The following is a 27,304-nucleotide window of genomic DNA, read 5'->3' on the forward strand; positions in this document are numbered from 1 at the left end:
TTTTGGGGTGGCATTATGTGGGGCCGACGTACACCGCTGGTGGTCATGGAAGACGCCGTAACGGCTGTACGATACAGGAATGCCATTCTCCGACCGACAGTACCTCCACATCGGCAGCATATTGGCGAGGCATTCGTCTTCATGGACGACAATTCGCGCCCGCATCGAGCACATCTTGTGAATGACTTCCTTCAGGATAACGACATCGCCCGACTAGAGTGGCAAAGGATGTTCTCACTACATGAACCCTATCGAAGATGCCTGCAATAGATTGAAAAGGGCTGTTTATGGACGACGTGACCCACCAACTACTCTGAGGGATCTACGCCGATTTACCGTTGACGAGTGGGACAATCTGGACCAACAGTGCTTTGATGAACGACGAATACAGGCATGCATCAACGCAAGAGGACGTGCTACTGGGTATTAGAGGTACCAGTGTGTGCAGCAATCTGGACCACCTCTGAAGGTCTCGCTGTATGGTGGTACAACATGCAATGTGTGGTTTTCATGAGTAATAAAAAGGAGCGGAAATGAGGTGTATGTTGATTTCTATTCCAATTTTCCGTACAGTTTCCGGAACTCTCGGAACCGAGGTGATGCAAAACTTTTTTGATGTATGTATAAGTACATTTATATGTAGTTTCGTCGTATCACTTAGTGCACACACGGTTCAGGAAGAGTACATTAATTAGACACTCTGACACATACTCTGCCATTTTTCCTACTTTTCATCCACGAATCTAAACACAACAACATGAATCATATAGTACAATGAAAGTTATACTTCATCACACACATCTCACCAAATTTCAGGAGCTAGGCGTAGATGAACATCTGTAGGTTTCCAGGTAACAAGAAGACTCTCGGCGGCAGTGAAACTGCATTTACACTTAACCCTTTCCTAGCCCATTGCTATTTTATTTTCGAGGAAATAGCTTTATGGAACAGTCTGGCTAAAATAAGGGAAATTTTGGTATTTCAAATCCTGAGGCATCAATCAATAATTGACGTGCTAACAAAGGCAAGTGGAGGAGGGGTGAGAGTTTTAGAGGGAGCCTGAGGCTTGAATACAGTCGGCACTTTGGAATGGAAGTGAGGCGGAGTAGTTATGCACTTACGAAGAGAGTTGCATAAAGTAGACTAGCGTGTAGAGCTACACTAAATTAGTCTTCGGATCGACGACTGCAAGAATGATTATTATTATTATTGATTCCATTGTTATTCATCTTCTAGGATTGGATATTTTATTATTCTTATTCTTAGCTTTCAAAAGTTCAATGTATGTAATGACATGTTACCACCTCCAGTGTCCCATTAAATGAAGACAAACAAATGTTTTTCGTTATGTTAATAAAGTATTGTTGCAGTTATTCCTCACTTTCTGCAAACATCGTTTCAACGCAATGCCCGCTTCATCATGATCACCTTTTTCTCTTCCAACTTCTGAAGAGCCGTTAAATATAACCCTTAAGCGTAGTTTACGAGATGTGAGGCTTATATATTTTTCATACGAGATGTAACGCATATATTTTTCAGATTCTTTGTACAGTTACCGACTTTCTAGCCTCGAGATAGCCGTACTACAACATTATTCTCCACTTATCAGCGACTATAAGTTTAAGGTCGTAACTCTTAACCTGGTTTTAAACTTTTTCGCGCGACATTCTCATGAGCCTAAAGTTGTGTGCAACCCGTTTTACCTAACTAAAAACGTGTGCTAATACTCACGTACATGTGGCAAGCTTTAGAGTATGGAAAACAGAGTATGGCCAGAAACGAAAGCGAAAGTAGTTCCATACTCAAAAACATCGGGAACTTACGCGATATTATGGTGTCTCCTGTGACAGAGAATTTTTACATCCTGAATACGTTCTTTTAGGGAATTTAAATCCATGAAGCGAGTCTTATCGGACTGGTAAACCACGGACGACGCACCTCATAGCAGAATGTAATTTTTTTGTAGTGTTTACGGGTCGGGGTGTGGAATGTCAAAAGTCTGAATGTGGTAGGGAAATTCTAAGTCTCAATATAGATATAGCGAAGGTCAGTAAAGTGAAATGGAAAGAAAAGGATTTTGGGTCAGGTGAGCACAGGTTAATATCAACAGCAGCAGGAAAAATGGTATAACTGGAGTAGGATTCATTATGAATAAGAAGGTAGGGCAGAGAGTGAGTTACTGTGCACAGTTCAGTGATAGGGTGGTTCTCATCGGAATCGACAGCAAACCAACACCGACAACAATAGTTAGGTATACATGCCGACGTCCCAAGTTGAAGAATGAGAAATAGAGCAAGTATATCAGGATATTGATTCAGTACGTTGGCATACATCATACAAAATTTTGCTAAACGCATTCTCTGAAAATTATTTCGAGCAGTTAGTTCATGAGCCCACGCGAATAGTAAACGGATGTGAAAATACACTTGACCTCTTAGCAAGAAATAATCCTGAGTTAATAACGAGCATCAAAACGGATACAGGGATTAGTGAACACAGGGTTGTCGAAGCAAAACTGAACATTATAACCCCCAAATCATCCAAAAATAAACGAAAAATATACCTATTCAAAAAAGCAGATAAAAATTCACTTCACACCTTCCTGAGACACAATCTCCACTCCTTCCATATTAATAATATAAGCGTAGACCAGATGTGGCTTGAATTCAAAGAAATAGTATCGGCAGCAATTGCGAGATTTATACCAAATAAATTAACAAATGACGAAGCTGATCCTCCTTGGTACACAAAACGGGTTAGAACACTGTTGCGGAAACAACGAAACAGACATGCCCAATATAAACAGACGCAAAATCCCCACGATTGGCGATCTTTTACAGAAGCTCGAAATTTAGCGCGGATTTCAGTGCGAGATGCTTATAACAGTTTCCACAACGAAACTTTGTCTCGAAACATGGCAGAAAACCCAAAGAGATTCTGGTCGTATGTGAAGTATGTTAGCGGCAAGAAACAATTAATGCCTTCTCTGCGCGATAGCAATGGAGATACTATCGAAGACAGTGCTACCAAAGCAGAGTTACTAAACACAGCCTTCCAAAATGCCTTCACAAAAGAAGACGAAGTAAATACACTCCTGGAAATTGAAATAAGAACACCGTGAATTCATTGTCCCAGGAAGGGGAAACTTTATTGACACATTCCTGGGGTCAGATACATCACATGATCACACTGACAGAACCACAGGCACATAGACACAGGCAACAGAGCATGCACAATGTCGGCACTAGTACAGTGTATATCCACCTTTCGCAGCAATGCAGGCTGCTATTCTCCCATGGAGACGATCGTAGAGATGCTGGATGTAGTCCTGTGGAACGGCTTGCCATGCCATTTCCACCTGGCGCCTCAGTTGGACCAGCGTTCGTGCTGGACGTGCAGACCGCGTGAGACGACGCTTCATCCAGTCCCAAACATGCTCAATGGGGAACAGATCCGGAGATCTTGCTGGCCATGGTAGTTGACTTACACCTTCTAGAGCACGTTGGGTGGCACGGGATACATGCGGACGTGCATTGTCCTGTTGGAACAGCAAGTTCCCTTGCCGGTCTAGGAATGGTAGAACGATGGGTTCGATGACGGTTTGGATGTACCGTGCACTATTCAGTGTCCCCTCGACGATCACCAGTGGTGTACGGCCAGTGTAGGAGATCTCTCCCCACACCATGATGCCGGGTGTTGGCCCTGTGTGCCTCGGTCGTATGCAGTCCTGATTGTGGCGCTCACCTGCACGGCGCCAAACACGCATACGACCATCATTGGCACCAAGGCAGAAGCGACTCTCATCGCTGAAGACGACACGTCTCCATTCGTCCCTCCATTCACGCCTGTCGCGACACCACTGGAGGCGGGCTGCACGATGTTGGGGCGTGAGCGGAAGACGGCCTAACGGTGTGCGGGACCGTAGCCCAGCTTCATGGAGACGGTTGCGAATGGTCCTCGCCGATACCCCAGGAGCAACAGTGTCCCTAATTTGCTGGGAAGTGGCGGTGCGGTCCCCTACGGCACTGCGTAGGATCCTACGGTCTTGGCGTGCTTTCCGTGCGTCGCTGCGGTCCGGTCCCAGGTCGACGGGCACGTGCACCTTCCGCCGACCACTGGCGACAACATCGATGTACTGTGGAGACCTCACGCCCCACGTGTTGAGCAATTCGGCGGTACGTCCACCCGGCCTCCCGCATGCCCACTATACGCCCTCGCTCAAAGTCCGTCAACTGCACATACGGTTCACGTCCACGCTGTCGCGGCATGCTACCAGTGTTAAAGACTGCGATGGAGCTCCGTATGCCACGGCAAACTGGCTGACACTGACGGCGGCGGTGCACAAATGCTGCGCAGCTAGCGCCATTCGACGGCCAACACCGCGGTTCCTGGTGTGTCCGCTGTGCCGTGCGTGTGATCATTGCTTGTACAGCCCTCTCGCAGTGTCCGGAGCAAGTATGGTGGGTCTGACACACCGGTGTCAATGTGTTCTTTTTTCCATTTCCAGGAGTGTATTCCAGAATTCTAATCGAGAACAGCTGCCAATATGAGTAACGTAGAAGTCAATATCCTCGGAGTAGTGAAGCAACTTAAATCACTTAATAAAAGCAAGTCTTCTGGTCCAGACTGTACACAAATCAGGTTCCTTTCGGAGTATGCCGATACATTAGCTCCATACCTAACAATCATATACAACCGTTCGCTCGGCGAAAGATTCGTATCCAAAGACTGAAAAGTTGCACAGGTCACATCGATATTCAAGAAAGGTAGTAGGAATAATTCACTAAATTACAGGCCCATATCATTAATGTCGATATGCAGCAGGATTTTGGAACTTATATTGTGTTCAAACATTATGAATTACCTCGAAGAAAACGGTCTATTGACACACAGTGAACATGGGTTTAGAAAACATCGTTCTTATGAAACACAACTAGCTCTTTACTCGCATTAAGTGTTGAGTGCTATTGACGAGGGATTTCAAATCGATTCCGTATTCCTGGGTTTCCCGAAGGCTTTTGACACTGTACCACACAGGCGGCTCGTAGTGAAATAACGCGCTTATGGAATGTCGTCTCAGTCATGTGACTGGATTTGTGATTTCCTGTCAGAGAGGTCACGGTTCGTAGTAACTGACGGAAAGTCATCGAATAAAGTAGAAGTGATTTCTGGCGTTCCCCACGGTAGTGTTATAGGCCCTTTGCTGTTCCTTATCTATGTAAACGATTTAGGAGACAATCTGGCTAACCGTCTTCGGTTGTTTGCAGATGACGCTGTCGTTTATCGACTAATAAAGTCATCAGAAAATCAAAACAAGTTGCAAAGTTTAGAAAAGGTGTCTGAATGGTGCGAAAAGTGGCAGGTGACCCTAAATAACGAAAAGTAGAGGTCATCCACATGAGTGCTAAAAGGAACTCGTTAAACTTCGGTTACACGATTATTCAGTCAAATCTAAAGGCCGTAAATTCAACTAAATACCTAGGAATTACAATCCGAACAACTTAAATTGGAAGGAACACATAGAAAATGTTGTGGGGAAGTCCAACCAGAGACTGCAGGACACTTAGAAAATGTAACACATCCACAAAGGAGACTGCCTACACTACGCATGTCCGTCTTCTTTTAGAATACTGCTGCGCGGTGTGGTCTCCTTACCAGAAATGACTGGCGGAGTACATCGAAAAAGTTCGAAGAAGAGAAGCACATTTTGTGTTATCACGAAATATGAGAGAGAGTGTCACTGAAATGATACAGGATCTGGGCTGGACATCATTAAAAGAAAGGTGTTTTTCGTTTCGACTGAACCTTCTCACGAAAATCCTATCACTAACTTTCTCCTCCGAATGCGAAAATATTTTGTTGACAACGCCCTACATAGGGAGTAACGATTACGACGATAAAATAAGGGGTATCAGAGTTCGTACGGAAAGCTATAGGTGTTAGTTCTTTCCGCGCGCTATACGAGACTGGAATAATAGAGAATTGTGGAGTTGGTTCGATGAACCCTATGCCAGGCACTTAAATGTGATTTGCAGAGTACCACGTAATAGCAGTAGTAGTAGTACGCAAAGAGAGATGAAAATCTAATACTCGTGGGAGATTGGAATGCAGTTGTAGCGGAAGGAGTAGAAGAAAGCGTTACGGGAGAATATGGGTTTGGTACTAGGAATGAGAGAGTATAAAGACTAATTGAGTCCTGCAATAAATTTCAGCAAGTAACATTGAATACTCTGTTCAAGAATCACAAGAGGAGGAGATATACTTGTAAAAGGCCTTGTAATGCAGGAAGATTTCAGTTAGATTACGCCATGGTCAGACAGGTATTGGATTGTAAGGCGTATCCAGGATTAGGTATAGACTCAGATCATAATGTAGTAATGATGAAGAGTAGGCTGAAGTTTAAGACATTAGTCAGGAAGAACCAAAACGCAAAGAAGTGGGATACAGAAATGCTAAGGCATGATCAGATACGCTTGAAGTTCTCTAAGGCTATAAATACAAAAATAAGGAATAGCTTAGTAGGCAGTACAGTTGAAGAGGAATGGTCATCTCTAAAATGGCAATCATTGAAGGAAAAACGTAGATACAAAGAAGGTAACTGTGAAGAAACCATGGGTAACAGAAGAAATACTTCAGTTGATCGAAGAATGAAGGAAGTACAAAAATTTTCAGAGAAACTCAGAAGTACAAGTCGCGGAGGCACGAAGTAAACAGGAAGTGCAGGGAAGCTAAGAACGAAATGGCTGCAAGAAAAATGTGAAGAAATCGAAAAAGAAATGACTGTCGGAAGGACTGACTCAGCATATAGGAAAGTCAAAACAACATTCGGTGAAATTAAAATCAAGGGTGGTAACATTAAGAATGCAACTGGAATTCTACTGCTAAATATAGAGGAGAGAGAGGATAGGTGGAAAGAGTACATTGAAGGCCTCTTTTAGGGGGAAGATTTGTCTGATGATAGAAGAAGAAGTAGGAGTCGATATAGAAGCGATAGGGAATTCTGTATTATAATCAGAATTTAAAGAGCTTTAGAAGACTTACAATCGAGTAAGGCAGAAGGGATAGACAACATTCCATCAGAAGTTCTAAAATCATTGGGGAAGTGGTAACAAAATGACTATTCACGTTGGTGTGTAGAGTGTATTTTTTTTTTAATCTTATGGGACTTAACTGCTAAGGTTATCAGTCCCTAACTTACACACTACTTAATCTAAATTATCCTAAGGACAAACACACACACCCGTGCCCGAGGGAGAACTCGAACCTCCGCCGGGACCAGCAGCACAGTCCATGTCTGCAGCGCCTGAGACCGCCCGGCTAATCCCGCGCGGCAGAGTGTATTAGTCTGGCGATATGCCATATGACTTTCGGAAGAAATATCATCCACACAATTCCGTAGACTGCAAGAGCCGACAAGTGCGAAAATTATTGCACAATCAGCTTAACAGCTCACCCATCCAAGTTGCTGACCAGAGTAATGTACAGATTGACGATCAGTTTGGCTCTAGGAAAGGTAAAGGTGCCAAGAGGCAATTCTGACATTGCGGTTAATAATGGAAACGAAACTAAAGAAAAATTAAGATGCCTTCATAGGATTTGTCGACCTGGGAAAACCGTTCGACAATGTAAAATTGTGCCAGATGTTCGAAATTCTCAGAAAAATAGGAGTAAGCTATAAGGAAAGACGGTTAATATACAATATGTACAAGAAACAAGAGGGAATAATAAGAATGGGAGACGAAGAACAAAGTGATCTGATTAGAAAGGGTGTAAGACTGGGATGTTGTCTTTCTCCCCTACTGTCCAGTCTATATATCGAAGAAGCAGTTATGGAAATAAAAGAAAGGCCAAGAGTGGAATTAAAATTCATGGTGAAAGGATATCACAGATAAGATTTGCTAATGACATTGTTGTCCTAAGCGAAAATGAAGAAGAGTATAGGATCTACTGAATGAAATGAAGTCTAATGAGTACAGAATATGGACTGAGAGTAAATAGAAGAAAGACGAAAGCAATGAGAAATATCATAAATGAGAACAGCGAGAAACTTAACATTATAATTGGTGATCACAAAGTGGATGAAGTTAAAGAATTCTGCTACCGTCCGCAGCTCGTGGTCGTGCGGTAGCGTTCTCGCTTCCCGCGCCCGGATTCCCGGGTTCGATTCCCGGCGAGGTCAGGGATTTTCTCTGCCTCGTGATGACTGGGTGTTGTGTGCTGTCCTTAGGTTAGTTAGGTTTAAGTAGTTCTAAATTCTAGGGGACTGATGACCATAGATGTTAAGTCCCATAGTGCTCAGAGCCATTTGAACCAATTCTGCTACCTAGGCAGCAAAATAATCTGTGACGGACAGAGCAAGGAGGACATCAAAAGCATACCAGCACTGGCAAAAAGGACATTCCTGGCCAAGGGAAGTATCAAATATAGTCCTTAATTTGAGGAATAAATTTCTGAGAATGCACGTTTGGAGCACAGCACTGCATGGATGTGAAACATGGACTGTGGGAAAACCGAAACAGAAGAGAATCGAAGCATTTGAGATTTGGTTTTACAGAAGAATATTGAAAATTATTTGGACTGATAAGGTACGGAACGAAGAGGTTCCGAGGGAATCAGTGAGGAAAGGAATATATGGAAAACACTTACAAGAAGAGGGGACAGGATTGTAGGACATCTGTTAGGACATCGGAAATTAACTTCCATGGTACTAGAGGGAGATTTAGAGGATTAAAAACCGTAAAAGACAGAAATTGGAATATGTCCTGCAGATAAGTGAGGTTGTAGGCTGTAATTGCTACTGAGAGATGGGGAAGTTGGCAGGGGAGAGAAATTCGTGGCGAGCTGCATCATATCGGTCAGAAGACAGATGCCTCAAAAAAAAAAAAAAAGTCGTCTGATAGCAGTTAAGGTACAGCTTTCTGGTGCATAACGATTTGTGCTGCAGCATTCTGCTCAGCGCTCCGGTTCACTCAGCGCTACGGTTCACATACGTTACACTGCCTGTGTCTCTTATAGATACATCTTCTTACGACTGCCCAGTAGGACTGCTAGGGGAGGAGGTGAGTGGTATGGGGATGGGGAATGGGGCGTAGAGGGCTGGGTCAAACGTTTTAGTCATGCAGAAAATCGAGACGTGACTTACCAAGCAGCGGTGCTTATCTTCAAAAGTAACTTTCAAATTCTATGAACTAAGTAAACCGAGCTACAGAGAGAAAGCAGTGAATCCACAAAATGTGTTGGAATTACGCACCTCGAAAGCGTCACATAATATGTCTATTTCCGTCAACTTCCAAATGTGAAAGGTGGTTTAAAACCAGATGTGTTTCGACACGTTAAATATGGTTGCCTAGCTTACGGAAGATATACTCTCTAGATTTAAAGTTAAAAATGTGGGGCGTCCTGTAAAACCAGTTCTAGACCAATGCATACTTTCACTAATAACTTACGTTTGTGAGATATAGACACTGAATGAGTTCAGTGTTAGAAGACTCTTAGTAATCCAAAGAGCAATTGAAAAATCAATGTTGGTCTACACGAAGAAAGACAGTAAATATCAGATATACAACAAAGGTTGTAACACTGCGCTCGGGCGCACGATACTCTTTAAAGCCTGTACTATGGTAAGTTGACGGGCTTCACCCTAAGAGAAAGGATTTTTGTATAGATTTTGACCGCGTGTACAAGAATGGAGGCAAATCAGACGTACACCCACTCAGTAATAACAATGATACGTCAAGCAATTCCGGAGTGCAACCACACGTTAGGACGGACAAGAAACAACGCAGCAGATGCTACCAAATTGTTAATAATACGGTCGCCAGCCTAATTAGGCATTAACTGAGTTTCTTCCCTGTACAAGTTGATGTACGTTCATACAAAACAACACGTAATAATACTGCATAATATGGTAAATTTTAGAACCAGAAAATCTACTGAACTAATAATTTCACTTTCTGTACTAATATGGATAAATCATAAATATATAACATTACACTATAATGTTTACTACAAGACTTCGTACTGTCTATTGACCGGATTAAAATCGGGCATAGGTTACCCTAGAAATAGCACTTCCGAAACACACATACAATGTCAATTTTGATAAATGTAAAACACTGATAAATTTAGGTTTTTGTATTGGCTTTAACTTTACTGGTCAAATCAGTTCAGTACACTTCAGAATTCAAATGAATAAGAAAGGGGGGGGGGGGCATGAAACTGTTATGATCACTGTATTGAAAATTTTGATTATCGAAATCATTAAGCACTCAAGATTTCCAAAATATGAGTTACTACTCTTTTTGTCTTATTTCCTGCTCATTTAACTACCATTATTTTTGTCTCAAATTAATTAAACTTCATTACTAAACCAATTTCAACATTATCTTCCAACTTTGTCAGACCTTTGTTATTTACCTATATATTCATTAACAACAAAATTCTTTAAACATCATTCTAACATAGATAGGTCTGCAGGTAATTTCTACATAAACTTTGAATCTTCATTTCGGGACACTCGGATTGCACAACATGTGGAAAGGACCCTGTCTAGGTTAGTTATGAGGATAATTAAATGATAGGACAGTTCTGGTAAAATTTAAGTTGTTATTGAACAGTATGGAACAAAAGTAACACTGGCCCACACGAATACAGTACTAAAAGTTTCAACCTGTTCGTAACGATGCGGCGGTCAGCAGGCGGGAGATGCGGAGGCACAGAGCACACATACAATCACAGCTATGGCTCTTGATGTATCGGCACTTTGCTTCTTCTTAGCGTCGTAATACTTTTCCGTTTAGTGCCTATGGAATATTGCCATGCTGTATAGGCTCAACGAAATCACGTTTTCCAGGAGAGCCTCTTCGATCCAGAACATGTTTCTCAGACCGATGCCCAACTCCGACTACTACTGCTGAGCCCGTTATGCCGTGCAGCGCCCGTGTGCATTTTCCCGCGCTCGCCTGCCATCCACCTTTTCCGCTCCCCTACAGACAGGGTATTCACCCGAGGTTTTGCTTTCTACATATCCTAATACATTACCTACGTATGGACCAGACGCACAATTACAACTTTAACATCTTACAACAATCTCGACATTTGTTACACTTCAATTCTATTATAACATTGCTTGAAATTTGACATAAATATTAATATTCACATCGAAAGTTGTTTATAGTTTCTTTAACACAATGGCAAGAAAAGAAAAAGAAATGAAATCAGAACATCGATTACACTAATTTATCGAAAATCAGAAGAAAAAATTATTATATGTACAATAGTATAGCGTTGGTGTTGTTACAAGGTCACTGACCTAATGGAAAGAGTAATTACCTTGAATAACAGTGAGCTGGTCACGACTCTCGAAGAAAGGATGGCAAATGGTCGAAAGTAAAACTAGTCTAAAGTCCAATTTACCATAAAAGACCGAGAGGAAGACCACTGGAAGTATGGGACAGTCTTAAGAAAAACAGTTACAATAGGAAGTCAAGATTGGCAGAAATAAGAGAACCTGCTGGGATACTATGTTGCACGTCAACTCAAAGAGGCTAAATCACCAAGTAATCGAATATATCCGTATCTATCTATATCTTCTTCTGTTATATGCAGTGTGCCTCAAAATTACACCGACAAACTTTCAGAGTGTGTAGAAGATGTCTTGACGAACAAAAAGAGCACAGGTACCTGTGTTCAGAAACGTCATCCAACAATGGTTATGAGTCTCGAAATTATAGACACAGGGTTTGCTGATAGGCTACCCCTTCAGCAGTAAACGTGACTTTGTATGCTGATGGGACCGCAGGCGCAACGTCTCGCAATGTCGTTTGTTATTCAGTGACCTGTACTGATTGCCACAATCGCCAGTGGAGAAGATGGTGCTAGCTGCTGCGTAGATTGACATTGTCTCCATTGAATGTCATGCTCTATTTCTTTGGTGAATGATGGGTTTGGACACGGAAGTCCAGCCACAGTTTATTTTTCTCGTGGAACTCCCAAAATCGTCAGTGTTTTTCGGTATCCGAGAATACAGGAGGAAAATAAACGGCAGATGGAATCCCATGTCCAAACCATCATCCGCCAAGGCAACAATCACCTTAATAGGAGACAAGGCCTGTCTGTGCACCAACTAGCTCCATCTCCGGTGGCAATTGTGCAGTCAGTCGTGATCAACGAATAACAGACAACACTGAGGGAGGGGGAGCATGAGACAGAAAGGGGAAAGACCTGGGCAGAGATAGGAGAAAGAGAGAAATGACATAGAGATGTGTGAAGAGGAGAAGGGGAAAGGAGGTAATAGAACAAGGGGGAGGAGGATATGGTCATAGAGAGGGGTGGAGGAAATGGGCAATGAGAGGAAGGAGAAGGAAAGACATAGAGAATGCAAAGGAGGATATGGACAAATAGAAATGGGAAGATGAGGTGGACAAAGAGACAGGGAGCAAGAGGAGGACACAGAAAGGGGGAGCAGGAGATGGACACAGGGACAGGGAGGAGAAGATGGACAAAGAGACAGGGAGATGTGTACGTTGTATGTGTCATACCTGTACCCAAGCAAAGCTGTGGGAAGAACTTCACAAGTATTAGCACTGAAGGGTTTATTGCCTCCTAACTCCACTAGGAACAGTGATTAAAAAAATCTTTTACTCAGCCCCAGCCATTCAGGCTGTCCTGCACAACAGGCATGTTGCATGCAAATGACATTGGCCTGCCTTATTGATTTGCTTTACAGGACAGCCTACACATTAGGGGCAAGAAAGGGTTTTCCACACTCCAGTGTGTAGGCTTTCTTGCATGACAGGTATGTTGGAGTACTATTGGCCTACTCTATTGGTCGTCTTTATATGCATCCTACATGTCATGATCAAAAATGCTTTTAAGGCCCCTGAAAAGTAGTTTGCCTTGCACTATTGACATTCTGTGGCAGTAGTATCAGGCTACTTCATCGAGATGTGTATAACAAAGCAGACTCTAAGTCTATGTCCAGGGCCCCATCCCAAACATTCAGGAGCACAAGCAGCAAACTCTGCGAGTATCAGCACTATGGGATTTATAACCTCCTCACTCAGTGAGGAGTGGAGATACGAGCAAAAATGTTTTCCTTCACCCTGAGCCACACAGGCCACCTTCTACAGCAAACTAGTCTTGTGTAAATAGTATTAGCTTGCCTTATTGGCCTGCTTTGCAGGGCAGCCTACATGCCAGAAGCAAGAAATCTTTTTATGATCATTGATGTTTAGGCTGCACTGCAGAATAGGTGGGTTGTGTTTGAGTTGTATCAACTTACGTTATCGACCTGCTTTGTAGGGCAACCTCCACACCAGGGACAAATAACAGTTCTGAAGCCCCTCATAATTAGGCCGCCCTGCATAACAGGTATATTGTGTGAGTAGTATTGGCCTATTTTATCGATTTCTTTTTTAGGGAATAACATTCAGATGATCATGCCTCTGGAAAGTTGACAATGGATACAGGTGGTGACAGACAAAGAAATGGGGTAGTAGGGGATGATTAGGGATGGGGGGGGGGTGACAGGATGGGCGGATAGAGGGAGGAAAAGCGGGCAGGGAAGGACAGAGAGAGTGAGAGCAGGAACTAATGAGCAGAAAGGGTCGCAGGAGGGAATTCGACAGAGAGATTAGACTGAGGGAGGCGAAGGTGGATAGGGAAATGGTGGTCGAGGAAATCGACAGAGTGAGGGGAGAGGAGGAATGAGAGAAAGAGGAGGAGGAGAAAATGGATAAAGTAAGGGGGAGAAAGATGTGTAGGGAAAGAGGGGGGTAAGGAGATGGATAGGGAGAGGAGGAGGATGAGAGAGAGAAAAGGTGGAGGAGGGGACAGACAGAGAGAGATAGAGACAAAGGATAGATGGAGAGGAGGTAAAACAAAATGGACAAACAGCAAGGGAGAGGAGGAGATGGACAGAGAGAGAGGGGGCAAGAGATCATGGGGAGATAGATTAAAAGGGAGGAGATGGGCAGAATGTAGATGGGTCGAGATGGGCAGGAAGGAGGGAGGAAGAACTGGACAGAGAGAAAGGGATGGAGGAGAAGGGTAGAGAGGGGGTGAGAAAGAGTTGGGTATGGAGCGGATTAGGAGATAGAGAGTGGGGCCAGGAAGTGGATGGTACAAGATTAATTGAGGAAAGAAGGAGATGGTCAGAGATATGGGCAGGAGGAGATGTGCAGAGGACGGGGAAGAGGAAATGAACCAAGAGGGGGGGGGGGGGGGGAAGAAGAGATGCATGCAGTATATGTGGTCGACACGTATGCAGGTAAAGCCATGGGGTAAAGGCTAGCATATATATACTATGTGATCAAAAGTATCTGGGCACCCCCAAAAACATACGTTTTTCGTATTAGGTGCACTGTGCTGCCACCTACTACCAGGTACTCCATATCAGCGGGCTCAGCAGTCATTAGACATCGTGAGAGAGCAGAATGGAGCAGTCTGCGGAACTCATGGACTTCGAAAGTGGTCACGTGATTGTGTGTCACTTGTATAATATGTCAGTACCCGAGATTTCCACACTCCGAAACATCCCTCGGTCTAGCGTTTCCGATCTGATAGTGAAGTGGAAACGTGAAGGGACACGTACAGCACAAAAGCGTACAGGCCGACCTCGTCTGTTGACTGACACAGACCGCCGACAGTTGAATGTGTAATAAGCAGACATATATCCAGACCATAACACAGGAATCCCAGACTGCATCGGAATCCACTGCAAAACTATAATAGGCGAGAGGTGGGAGAACTTGGATTTCATGGTCGAGCGGCTGATCATAAGCTACACATCAGGCCGCTAAATGCCAAACGACGCCTCGCTTCGTGTAACGAGCGGAAATATTGGAATATTGGACGATTGGACAGTGGAAAACCGTTGTATGGAGTGACGAATCACGGTACACAATGTGGCGATCCGATGGCAGGGTGTGAGTATGGCGAATGCTCGGTGAACGTCATCTGCCATCGTGTGTAGTGTCAAAAGTTAAAATCGGAGGCAGTGGCGTTATGGTGTGGTAGTGTTTTCCATGGAGGGTGCTTGCACCTCTTGTTGTTTTGCGTGGCACTATCACAGCCCAGGCGCACATTGATGTTTTAAGCACCTTCTTGCTTCCCACTATTGAGGAACAATTCGGGAATGGCGATTGCATCTTTCAAAACGATCGAGCCTGTGGCGGAGTGGTTACACGACAATAACACCCCTGAATCGACTGGCCTGAACAGAGTCCTGACCTGAATCCTATAGAACACCTTTGGGATGTTTTGGAATGCCGACTTCGTGCCAGGCCTCACCGACAGACATTGATACCTCTCCTCAGTGAAGCACTCCGTGAAGAATGGGCTGCCGTTCCCCAAGAAATCTTCCAGTACCTGATTGAACTTATGCCTGCGAGAGTGGATGCTGTCATCAAGAATAAGTGTGGGCCAACACCATATTGAATTCCAGCGTTACCGATGGAGTGCGCCACGAACTTGTAAGTCATTTTCAGCCAGGTGTCCGGATACTTTTGATCATATAGTGTACGTGTGTGTGTGTGTGTGTGTGTGTGTGTGTGTGTGTGTGTGTGAATGTGTGTGTGTGTGTGAGAGAGAGAGAAAGAGAGAGAGAGAGATAGAGAGAGAGAGATCTGATTTGCTTGTGAGTTCTGTAGGACTCTTGTTTTCTAATTTCGGAGTAAAACTCAACGGTATCGGCAATGACAACAACAGTTATAAAAATTTCATTAATAAAACAATTGTTTCAGGTTTATTTTGGCACCACAGCTGGCCAGATCATTGTCATGGATGTCCACGGGGCAATGGTCTCCCAGGTGCAAATCGGATCTGAGGTTGGCATCACAAGCATGGCGTGGTCCTGTGAAAAGTTCAAAATGGAAGAAGGCGACGATGCAGATCTTAACGGTACGCAGCCAGGTACGTCATTTCGACACCAATGGCAACAAAAAAAAGTCTTCCCTTCATGTCGACACATTATGAGTTGAGATTTAATTCTTATTGGTGATCACGGCAGTCATTTTCTTCGCGTATTTTTATTATTTTTCTATTATGTACCTTTTATTTATGTCTGGCTATTTTCGTTCCACACCTTTACTCGTAGAGCCTAATTTTGAAATAGTAATATTAAGCTCAAATTTTTGTGATAGGAAATAGAGTAAAGAATATGTTATTCGACTGTGTGTATTAGTATTTGAAGCACTATAGAACCAAAATGCTAAGCCTTCGTAACTTTTTAATTTTTTTTTTAATCTTACAGATGAAGGTTATTCAATACCTCTTTTTCGTGTGACGACGATTTTACACATACTGAAAATAAAACAATCATGGTTGCAAAGTTATTTTTATTCCATATTGTATGGAAATAAAAATAACTTCGCAACTGTACTGTTTTCGGTATAACCATGAAAATCGGTTGCTGTATCAATCGGCCAACGATGAAATGGAGTGAATTTTACAAATATACAGTTGTATACACCATAGTTACTTAAGAAAAGGCAATCATTTAAATACAATAAATGGTAATAAAATGATATAAATAGAATTAAAAGTGATCTGAATATATATAATGACAATGTAACAGCATTGACTAAGTAAGAGCTGATGCTGCTGTTAATAATAATGATAATAATAGTGATAGTAACAGATATTAAATGAATTTGTAGGTGAACAAAATTAATGTTTTCTAAGAAAGTGAGTTTCGAGAGAGAGAAATTTAGGTAGACTGCACCAGCTAATAGCTTTAGGAAATAAAGGAAGACCTGGTTGTAAAGGTGGTTATTTAGTTGTAGAGGAGTAACTGGTGCGCACAAGAACAAGGGCAGTTGTTTAATTCGGTAACTGATCACCGAAAAGAGCGTTAACTATCACTTCAGATATCATAAAGTATTGTTCCACTGAGCTCCTTTCGATGGGTCTCTAACCCTGTTAAAAGAGGCTCGTAGTTGCTGCAGTATCTTACTAGATAGAGAAGGCACGAGTATTAATCATGTAGCAAGTCCTCGCCTCCTTGCCAACAATGTATTGTTTACAACCTTGTTTCGGCATTTTTCGCTTTGTATAACGTATCAGAGACAAAAATGGGACATTCTGATATTTCTTGTGACATCTGCTGTGAAATGAATAATGATATTTATGTAGAACTTCCAAGTACAATCTCACATATTCATCAAAATATACATACAGAAAGTCAGTCATACTTGAAAGATAAAAGCAGAAAAAAATAAGTACAGAACACAGTCAGATATGAATATCATTGTTTCAGGTAACAAGTGTACACAAAGAGGTAGAGAATGAATTATCACAATCTTTTTTGGCTCATAGAAGAATGGCAGCAAATTGCTGTAAAATCTGAACTGACAAACACGTGCATAATTCTCTATAAAAGTTGTTAGAAAACTAAAAAAACGAAACTACGAATATGCTGTAGTAGCCTAAATAGTACTTCTATAGAAACCGAGAGACTAAAATTAATTTAGGAGTAAGAAAGCGCTTAGACTTGCAGATTAGTGACCTTAAACTTTAAATTGGGAGTAGGCTCAACTCTCTGTTATTGAGCGCGTATATAGGTTTTGATTTATTTGGTTAATGTACCCACCTATTAGTAGTTTATAATTTTTCTAAAATTTTTTTTTAATGTTAGCAGGTAAGTCTGTCAGATAAGACACAGAATTAATATTTGTACTCTGCACTCTGATGTTTGCAGAAGAACGTACCTTCGTGCTAGCAGTGAGTCTGCAAAACGGATTTGTGTTCCTGATGAAGAGCTTCGATGATGTTTCGCCAGTTCAGGTGCACACTGGTCTCTCAGGACCGTTGTGCATTGAGTGGAGCAACTCCAGAGAGCTTCTTGCCGTGGCAGGCAGCTACCAGCAGCCTGGATCCGCTGACTACACCAACGTCCTCAGGTTCTATTCCGACGCTGGAGTTCTCATCTATTCGACGTCCATACCCTACACTCAGGTCAGTGTATGTACTCAGTTTTCATACGAGTAAAAGCCTGCAGCATACTTCACGTGTTAGGCTCTATGGAGCGATACAAAAATGAGAACAAAATTTCATCGAATGGTTCGGAATCATAAAGTGTATGGTGTGCTATGAGTGTCAGATCGTCCCAATAACACTAACGAAAAATGTGGTATGCTTTGAATATGTTTCAGAAATTTTTAATGTCTTTACATCCCACAGATTATAAAATATGCAGGTGAGCAACGGCACAAGGAAAATAATCTTCGTCATCTTATTCAGTGCTGACAACACAAATACGGTTTTTACATTGTGCCCATCATCTACTGTTTATGGTAGAAGTGTGGCACATACAAATAATAAGGTTTCCTGGAATCACTTTTTTACAGCTGTTCATGATCACTTGCGGTATTTAATTTGTAGCAGATAATATGAAATTAAGTCGATTCTGATTCAAATATTCAATGAGCAAGGGCGGAATAACATTTTACATCACAAATAATATAAACCAGTTGTGTGAGACGGTAATAAACTTAACATGGAGTGTAGTAAATTGGATTCCAAAAAGGAAAAAACAAAAAAAAAATCAGAATCATATGAAACTTTGGCGGTAAATGAGATTTAGAAACCAATAATTAATCAGTTTTCAAATCTAGATAATTTCGAAAGTACACCTCCATGTTTCACCTGAAAGAATGTTGCTGTTTATCTTTATTCAGAGCTTCAAAGACTGGCTCAACTGAATTCCCCAATCTTCTTCAACACTAAATCTGTTTCCATATTAATTTTTAATGTACAACAACTCCAGTTTGACACGTGTAAGTAGTGACAAATAGCACCAAAACTCAGACTGCTTGTTTGAAAAAAAAAGGGTATTGTTTTTGTTCCTAGCCGAAAAGAAAGCAGAGTTTTCTTTTTGAAAGAGTTTTCTTGCGTTGAACTGCCGTTAGCAATGTCAATGAAAGTTTTTGCTGTGATTACCTCTTCCATTACCATTCTGGAAAATGATTTCTTATCTAGACATATTTTGTGTAATCCTTGGGAAAGTACATTTCAACGCTCTTTTGAAGGACTTCGAAATGTGTAACAATGTCTCGTACTAAAACTTTCATGGGAGCTAGTTCATTGTCTTCCAAAAATGATGTAAGATTAGGAAATACGAGAAAGTAATTGTTCGGTACTTGTGACCTAAAAAGAGGCAATATTGTCTTGTGATCTACTAGGAAAGTTGTTGCACCTTGTCCTTGGAGGTCCTATCAGCTAATATGACCAGTCTTGATAACCACTGGCCATCGACGAAGAAATTCTTCATATCATTGTGTTTGTCACTGAGATGCATAAATACCTCGGACGTCAGTTCAAATACTGTATATTGTTTAAAAACTTGCTACAAAAGAGCCATCTTACTTCAGTATGAAGAAACAAAGTTTTAAGTTTAAGTCCCATACCATCACACAGTAGCTCGAATAGCCGTGAGTTTCGAGCCTTTGCCTTGATGAGGTTTATAATTTTTACAGCTCAAGCATGCCTGCTTGTCTGTTTGTCTTTCTGTCCTTTTCCTCAGGATATCGTATCAACCTGAAATTTATGTCAGGTACTAATGTTTACAGTCTCCTAGCGGTGTACATACTCTAAGCTTCTAAGTTAACAGAGTCAAAAGATACGTCCATATATGTCAAATACTTTGATACTCGTAAATTTACTCACCAAATCCCATCGATGAACTGTCCATATACTTGTACATGTCGGGTTTGGTGTTCTAGCGGCGCAGTCGGCCTTAGGCTGTGTAGTGGCGTGGACGTGCCTAACGCTCCGAGACGCGCTCCGTTAGCAAGAGTTATGTAGATGGAATAACATTGGTAGGAAAGAAATGTGTGAGGGAGAAACTGGGAGCCGACGATTTCCCTTTGTTCGTTTGTTTGTTTTGTAAATAATTAGCACCGCACGTTGTTCAGGTTACTCCATTGTGTATTTTTATCCTTATAAACTATAAACAGCATTTTATAAGTAATAAAAATCAATTGATCGCGTGTAACTTCTGTGTTTTTAAGTAACCAAAACAATTACTTTTGATGCAAGTACAGTTTACAAGCATAAACATAAAAAAATCTATATCTATACTTATTGTTGTTATTTTGTCCTCAATAGAACGGTCTTCTTCATGATCAAAGGCAAGAGTTTCAATTTAATATAGATAAATGCAAAAGTTGTTTATGAAAAGCAGAAACACGTTTAATATAAGCTCGGCGAAGTATTGAAGCGATGTCTAATTTGTTTTTGTTTTGCTTTTCTTTATCGTTTTATCGAGGGAATTGCGGTGTCTGGCGTTATGTGATAAATCGGTATTGTTATTAAATTTTTACTACAACATTTTTATGTTTCACATTACACATCAACAATTTTCGAATTTGCCCTGAATTAAACATTGACTGTTTCAATTTTGCTATAAATGCTGTTTATTTTTAAGTAACAGACAGGAGAACTATGTAGAACAAAAATGTTCCATGGGTTATGTGGCCCTTTACATAATCTTCACTGAGCTTTCAGACTGTACACCACTTCCGATTTCTAGCAGAAGCTATGTAGTGACACGTGGATCGCAGACACAAACAAAGCAATCGAAATGAGGTAACGCCTGATACGTATGCAACGCACCTAACATACAGGTAATGCGATTACGAACTTAACTGACCAAGATTATTAGAGATACTTCAGTAGTGTATGCTTCCTTATGATAGTTTATGGTAGCCTAGGGTAGTTTCACAACTATATTTTTTTCCGAATAAGGTACAGAACCCTAAAAATGATTGTGCATTGTGTTGCTTACTAATCAGGTGTATCATATACTATCATAGTTGATATCCGTCTGTTGTATTACAGTATGCAGGAGAATGTCGGTGAAGTTTGGAATGTAGGAGAAAAAGTACTGGCAGGAGAGGCGTTGTGAGAGTGGGACGTGAAACTTCTCTGGTGGCTCAATCAGTGAAGCACTTACCCTGAAGGAAATGAGGTCCGAGGTTTGAGTGCTGGAACAGCGAGCGGTCCTAGGCGCTTCAGTCTGGAACAGCACGCCTGCTACGGTCGCAGGTTCGAATTGTGTCTAGGGCATGGGTGTGTGTGATGTCCTTGTGTTGGTTAGGATTAAGTACAGGGTTATTACAAATAATTGAAGCGATTTCACAGCTCTACAATAACTTTATTATTTGAGATATTTTCACAATGCTTTACACACACATACAAAAACTAAAAAAGTTTTTTTAGGCATTCACAAATGTTCGATATGTGCCCCTTTAGTGATTCGGCAGACATCAAACCGATAATCAAGTTCCTCCCACACTTGGCACAGCATGTTCCCATCAATGAGTTCGAAAGCATCGTTGATGCGAGCTCGCAGTTCTGGCACGTTTGTTGGTAGAGGAGGTTTAAACACTGAATCTTTCACATAACCCCACAGAAAGAAATCGCATGGGGTTAAGTCGGGAGAGCGTGGAGGCCATGACTTGAATTGCTGATCATGATCTCCACCACGACCGATCCATCGGTTTTCCAATCTCCTGTTTAAAAATGCCGAACATCATGATGGAAGTGCGGTGGAACAGCTTTGGAAAAAGGTGTTGAGTATTTCAGCTTTACGGATCTCCGGAAAGCATTTGACACGGCGCCCCATTGCAGGCTGTTAACGAAGGTACGAGCATACTGCGTAAGTTCACAGATATGTGAATGGCTCAGTCTTCTTAAACAATAGAACCCATTGTGATGTCCTAGACGGTGAGTGTTCATCAGAGACAAGGGTGTCGTCACGAGTGCCCCAGGGAAATATGCCGCTATTGTTCTCTATATACATAAACGATTCGGCGGACAGGATGGGCAGCAATCTGATAATGCCGTGGTGTACAAACTTGAGTGACTGTGGGAAGTTTCCAGAATGAGATTTTCACTCTGCAGCGGAGTGTGCGCTGATATGAAACTTCCTGGCAGATTAAAACTGTGTGCCCGACCGAGACTCGAACTCGGGACCTTTGCCTTTCGCGGGCAAGTGCTCTACCAACTCAGCCGTCCAAGCACGACACACGACCCATCCTCACAGCTTCAGTTCTGGCAGTACCTCGTCTCCTACCTTCCAAACTTCACAGAAGTTCTTCTGGGAACCTTGCAGAACTAGCACTCCTGGAAGAAAGGATATTGTGTGGACATTGCTGCAAAATACTAACGCGAATTCTTTACAGACGAATGGAAAAACTAGTAAAAGCCGACCTCGGGGAAGATCAGTTTGGACTCTGTAGAAATATTGGAACACGTCAGGCAACACTGACCCTACGACTAATCTTAGAAGCTAGATTAAGGAAAGGCAAACCTACGTTTCTAGCATTTGTAGACTTAGAAAAAGCTTTTGACAATGTTGACTGGAATACTCTCTTTCAAACTCTGAAGGTGGCAGGGGTAAAATACAGGGAGCGAAAGGCTATTTACAATTTGTACAGAAACTAGATGGCAGTTATAAGAGTCGAGGGGCATGAAAGGGAAGCAGTGGTTGGGAAAGGAGTGAGACAGGGTTGTAGCCTCTCCCCGATGTTATTTAATCTGTATATTGAGCAAGCAGTGAAGGAAACAAAAGAAAAATTCGGAGTAGGTATTAAAATCCGTGGAGAAGAAATAAAAACTTTGAGGTTCGCCGATGACATTGTAATTCTGTCACAGACAGCAAAGGACTTGGAAGAGCAGTTGAACGGAATGGACAGTGTCTTGAAAGGAGGATATAAGATGAACATCAACAAAAGCAAAACGAGGATAATGGAATGTAGTCGAATTAAGTCGGGGGATGCTGAGGGAATTAGATTAGGAAATGAGATACTTAAAGTAGTAAAGGAGTTTTTCTATTTGGGGAACAAAATAACCGATGACGGTCGAAGTAGAGAGGAGATAAAATGTAGACTGTCAATGGCAAGGAAAGCGTTGCTGAAGAGGAGACATTTGTTAACATCGGGTATAGATTTAAGTGTCTGGAAGTCGTTTCTGCAACTATTTGTATGGAGTGTAGCCATGTATGGAAGTGAAACATGGACGATAAATAGTTTAGACAGGAAGAGAATAGAAATTTCTGAAATGTGGTGCTACAGAAGAATGCTGAAGATTAGATGGGTAGATCACATAACTAATAAGGAGGTACTGAATAGGATTGGGGAGAAGAGGAGTTTGTGGCACAACTCGACTAGAAGAAGTGATCGCTTGGTAGGACATGTTCTGAGGCATCAAGGGATCACCAATTTAGTATTGAAGGGCAGCGTGGAGGGTAAAAATCGTAGAGGGAGACCAAGAGATGAATACACCAAGCAGATTCAGAAGGACGTAAGTTGCAGTAGGTACTGGAAGATGAAGGAGCTTGCACGGGATAGAGTAGCATGAAGAGCTGCATCAAACCAGTCTCCAGACTGAAGGCCATAACAACAACATCAATGGCTTAGCCACAGCCTGGCGAATGTTGCGAGATTGAGATTTTCACTCTGCAGCGGAATGTGCGCTGATATGAAACTTCCGGGGAAGATTAAAACTGTGTGCCGGACCAAGACTCGTACTCAGAAGGTAGGAGACGAGGTACTGGCAGAACTGCAGCTGTGAGGAAGGGTCGTGGGTCGTGCTTGGGTCGCTCAGTTGGTAGAGCACTTTCCCGCGAAAGGCAAAGGTACCGAGTTCGAGTGTCGGTCCGGCACACAGTTTTAATCTACCAGGAAGTTTCACATCAGCACACACTCCGCTGCAGAGTGAAAATCTCAGTCTGGATATTTTAACCTCAGTTGTGCATCTGATTGGGGACTCGTGTTTTAATATGCACCTGAAGATGGGAGACATGTCCTGGAACTTAGCTGTGCATTCCTTTTCAGATATACAAATTCTAGCAACTGTAGTGGATATTGTGACTGATGAGAGTAATTTTGAGCATTAGTTTGGCACCCTCACTGCCAGTGGAGTAGCTGCTGAAGCTTCTGATGTCCGCAGTCGCCGGTGACGGCGCTGACGTGGGGCCACAACGACAAGCGGCTGTTCGTGGCGACGGGCTGCCAGGTGCACATCGCGTGGGTGTCGCGGCGCGTCGCCTCGCTGCAGCTGATGTGCCGGCTGCGCGTGCACGGCCAGCTGCGGGCAGAGCACCAGGTGGCGGCGTTGCCGCTGCCCGCGCGCATCAAGGCGCTCATCTCCAACCTCTTTGCTCAAACCATAAGGGTGAGTCGGTCACCACCATCACCACCACTATCATCATCATCACCACCAACATCATCATCACCACCACTATCATCATCATCACCATCATCGTCACCACCACCTTAACCTGCTACGTTACGAGCTTAGTGCCCACTGTTTCGCTCGCGTGGACTCTATGACCTGCACACGTTTTTTGTTTTGTATTTATTTCATCGAATTTTCATGTTGTCCACAAATTGCAACACCTTCTAAGCTGTTCACGCTAATTAAGCCCATATAAACACGATCTTTTCCCAATGTAGTTCTGACCAAAAATCGATTCTGGTAGCTCGAGTCCAAAGCATTTTGTTAATCATGCCTTTTACGTTCTTGTGTAAGATACACTACTGGCCATTAAAATTGCTACGCCAAGAAGAAATGCAGATGATAAATGGGTATTCATTGGACAAATATATTATACTAGAACTGACATGTGACTACATTTTCACGCAATTTTGGTGTATAGATCCTGACAAATCAGTAACCAGAACAACAACCTCTGGCTCTAATAACGGCCTTGATACGCCTGGGCATTGAGTCAAACAGAGCTTGGATGGCGTGTACAGTTACAGCTGCCTGTGCAGCTTCAACAAGATACCACAGTTCATCAAGAGTAGTGACTGGCGTATTGTGACGAGCCAGTTGCTCAGCCACCATTGACAAGAAGTTTTCAGTTGGTGAGAGATCTGGAGAATGTGCTGGCCAGGGCAGCAGTCGAACATTTTCTGTATCCTGAAAGGCCCGTACAGGACCTGCAACATGCGGCTGTGCATTATCCTGCTGAAATGCAGGGTTTCACAGGGATCGAATGAAGGGTAGAGCCACGGGTCGTAACACATCTGAAATGTAACGTCCACTGTTCAAAGTGCCGTCAATGTGAACAAGAGGTGACCGAGACGTGTAACCAATGGCACCCGTTCCACCACGCCGGGTAATACGCCAATATGGCGATGACCAATACACGCTTCCAATGTGCGTTCACCGCGATGTCGCCAAACACGGATACGACCATCATGATGCTGTGAACAGAAACTGGATTCCTCCGAAAAAATGACATTTTGCCATTCGTGCACCCAGGTTTGTCGTTGAGTAGACCACCGCAGGCGCTCCTGTCTGTGATGCAGCGTCAAGGGTAACCGCAGCCATGGTATCCGAGCTGATAGTCCATGCTGCTGCAAACGTCGTCGAACTGTTCGTACAGATGGTTGTTGTCTTTTAAGCGTCCCCATCTGTTGACTCAGGGATCGAGACGTGGCTGCACGATCCGATACAGCCATGTGGATAAGATTCCTGTCATCTCGACTGCTAGTGGTACGAGGCCGTTGGGATCCAACACTGTGTTTCATATTACCCTCCTGAACCCACCGATTCCATATTCTGCTAACAGTCATTGGATCTCGACCAATGCGAGCAGCAATGTTGCGATACGATAAACCGCAATCGCGATAGGCTACAATCCGAAGTTTATCAAAGTCGGAAACGTGATGGTAGGCATTTCTCCTCCTCACACGAGGCATCACAACAACGTTTCACCGGGCAACGGCGGTCAACTGCTGTTTGTGAATGAGAAATCGATTGTAAACTTTCCTCATGTCAGCACGTTGTAGGTGTCGCCACCGGCACCAACCTTGTGTGAATGCTCTGAAAAGCTAATCATTTGCATATCACAGCATCTTCTTCCTATCTGTTAAATTTCGCGTTTGTAGCACGTCATCTTCGTGGTGTAGCAATTGTAATGGCCAGTAGTGTATTATGAGATATGGTGATGTTTACTGCGCCCTCGATCACCCGATTTGTCGATATGCTACTTCTTTTTGTGGGAATATTTAAAATCAGAAGTTTACATGAATAAGCCTTTCACAATCGATGACCTGAAGAATTTCATTCGTAAGGAAATTGAAGCCATACAGAATGAAATGTTGGAGAGAGCCATGTGTAACTTTTGGGAGAGGATCCAAATTTGTATCCAGCAAGAAGGACGTCATCTCGAACCAAATTAATATATATTTCAAAACTGCATTAAAAAATCTATCACTCAATGCTTGGTTTTATTATTTTTATCAAGCTGTGCCCCACTCATTCAACAGTGAAAAACATGCGTTTCCTCTGCTCCTCCCTGTATATTACACGGTGATTTTTTGCACCATATACAAACTCTAGGGACTGATCGATGAGAGGATTTGGAACTAAAAATGTCTAATGAACTTACCTCCGGAAATGAATGGTTTCCATGCTAGTGACCATTTATTCAATTATATTTCGTTACAGAGACTGCATTCTAATGCGCGTTGTACCACACAGGCACAATTACAGGGTGCATGGTTCCCTCCTACAAGATGGGACTGTTCCTCACATGTCATGCCCTAGTGCCCTCTCCAGCCAATGTTGTGTTCAAAAAATTGGTTCAAATGGCTCTGAGCACTATGCGACTTAACTTCTGAGGTCATCAGTCGCACACATCCATGCCCGAGGCAGGATTCGAACCTGCGACCGTAGCGGTCGCTCGGTTCCAGACTGTAGCACCTAGAACCGCACGGCCACTCCGGCCGGCCCATGTTGTGTCCGATTCACTTCTCTCGCTGATTCACCTTGTAGTGGATGTGACACAGCGCTGTACACAATAGTTCGGTATTCGAATCGAGAGCTTGCCAACACCGTGTTTCCTTACAGAAAGGCAAATGGCAATAGGCGGTGAGCAGCAAGATCGTATCAGAAGGCCTATCCCCGCCGACAACAACTACAGCATTCAATGTTTTCAACAGTGTTTCGTCGCTTGTCTGGGACTGGGTCGTTTCAGGAAGCAATAAGTGATGAAAGACGCAACCGAAACGTTTGGGCACCAGACTTGGAGAAAAATGTGATTAACACTGTGGAAGGAGCCACCATGTTAGTATGCGGCAGTTGGCCTGCCAGTACCGTGTAACCCAGACCACTGTGTGGAACATTCTCTGCGACAACTGTTACTACCCATACCACTTACAGCGTGTGCAGGGCTTACTAGCGACAGAGTTTCCACGTTGGGAGCAGATTTGTCAGTGGTTTCTTCACCAGGCAACCACTATTCCGGGGTTTGTGTCATTCATCCTACTTACAGATGACGCCACCTTTA

General features: G+C 42.8%; 1 protein-coding gene across 1 annotated transcript in view; it reads left to right on the forward strand.

The window, feature by feature from the left end:
- LOC126205244 (tubby-related protein 4) overlaps positions 1–27,304 on the forward strand; it is a 518,596-nt gene that overhangs the window by 399,638 nt on the left and 91,654 nt on the right. Inside the window, exons 5-8 of the mRNA XM_049938873.1 lie at positions 15,744–15,912; positions 16,253–16,261; positions 17,705–17,955; positions 23,953–24,177. Coding sequence (XP_049794830.1) covers positions 15,744–15,912; positions 16,253–16,261; positions 17,705–17,955; positions 23,953–24,177 — 654 coding nt within the window. The remainder of the gene's footprint in view (positions 1–15,743; positions 15,913–16,252; positions 16,262–17,704; positions 17,956–23,952; positions 24,178–27,304) is intronic.

This window comes from Schistocerca nitens, chromosome 1 (genome assembly GCF_023898315.1).
Source record: "Schistocerca nitens isolate TAMUIC-IGC-003100 chromosome 1, iqSchNite1.1, whole genome shotgun sequence".
Lineage (NCBI taxonomy): Eukaryota > Metazoa > Arthropoda > Insecta > Orthoptera > Acrididae > Schistocerca > Schistocerca nitens.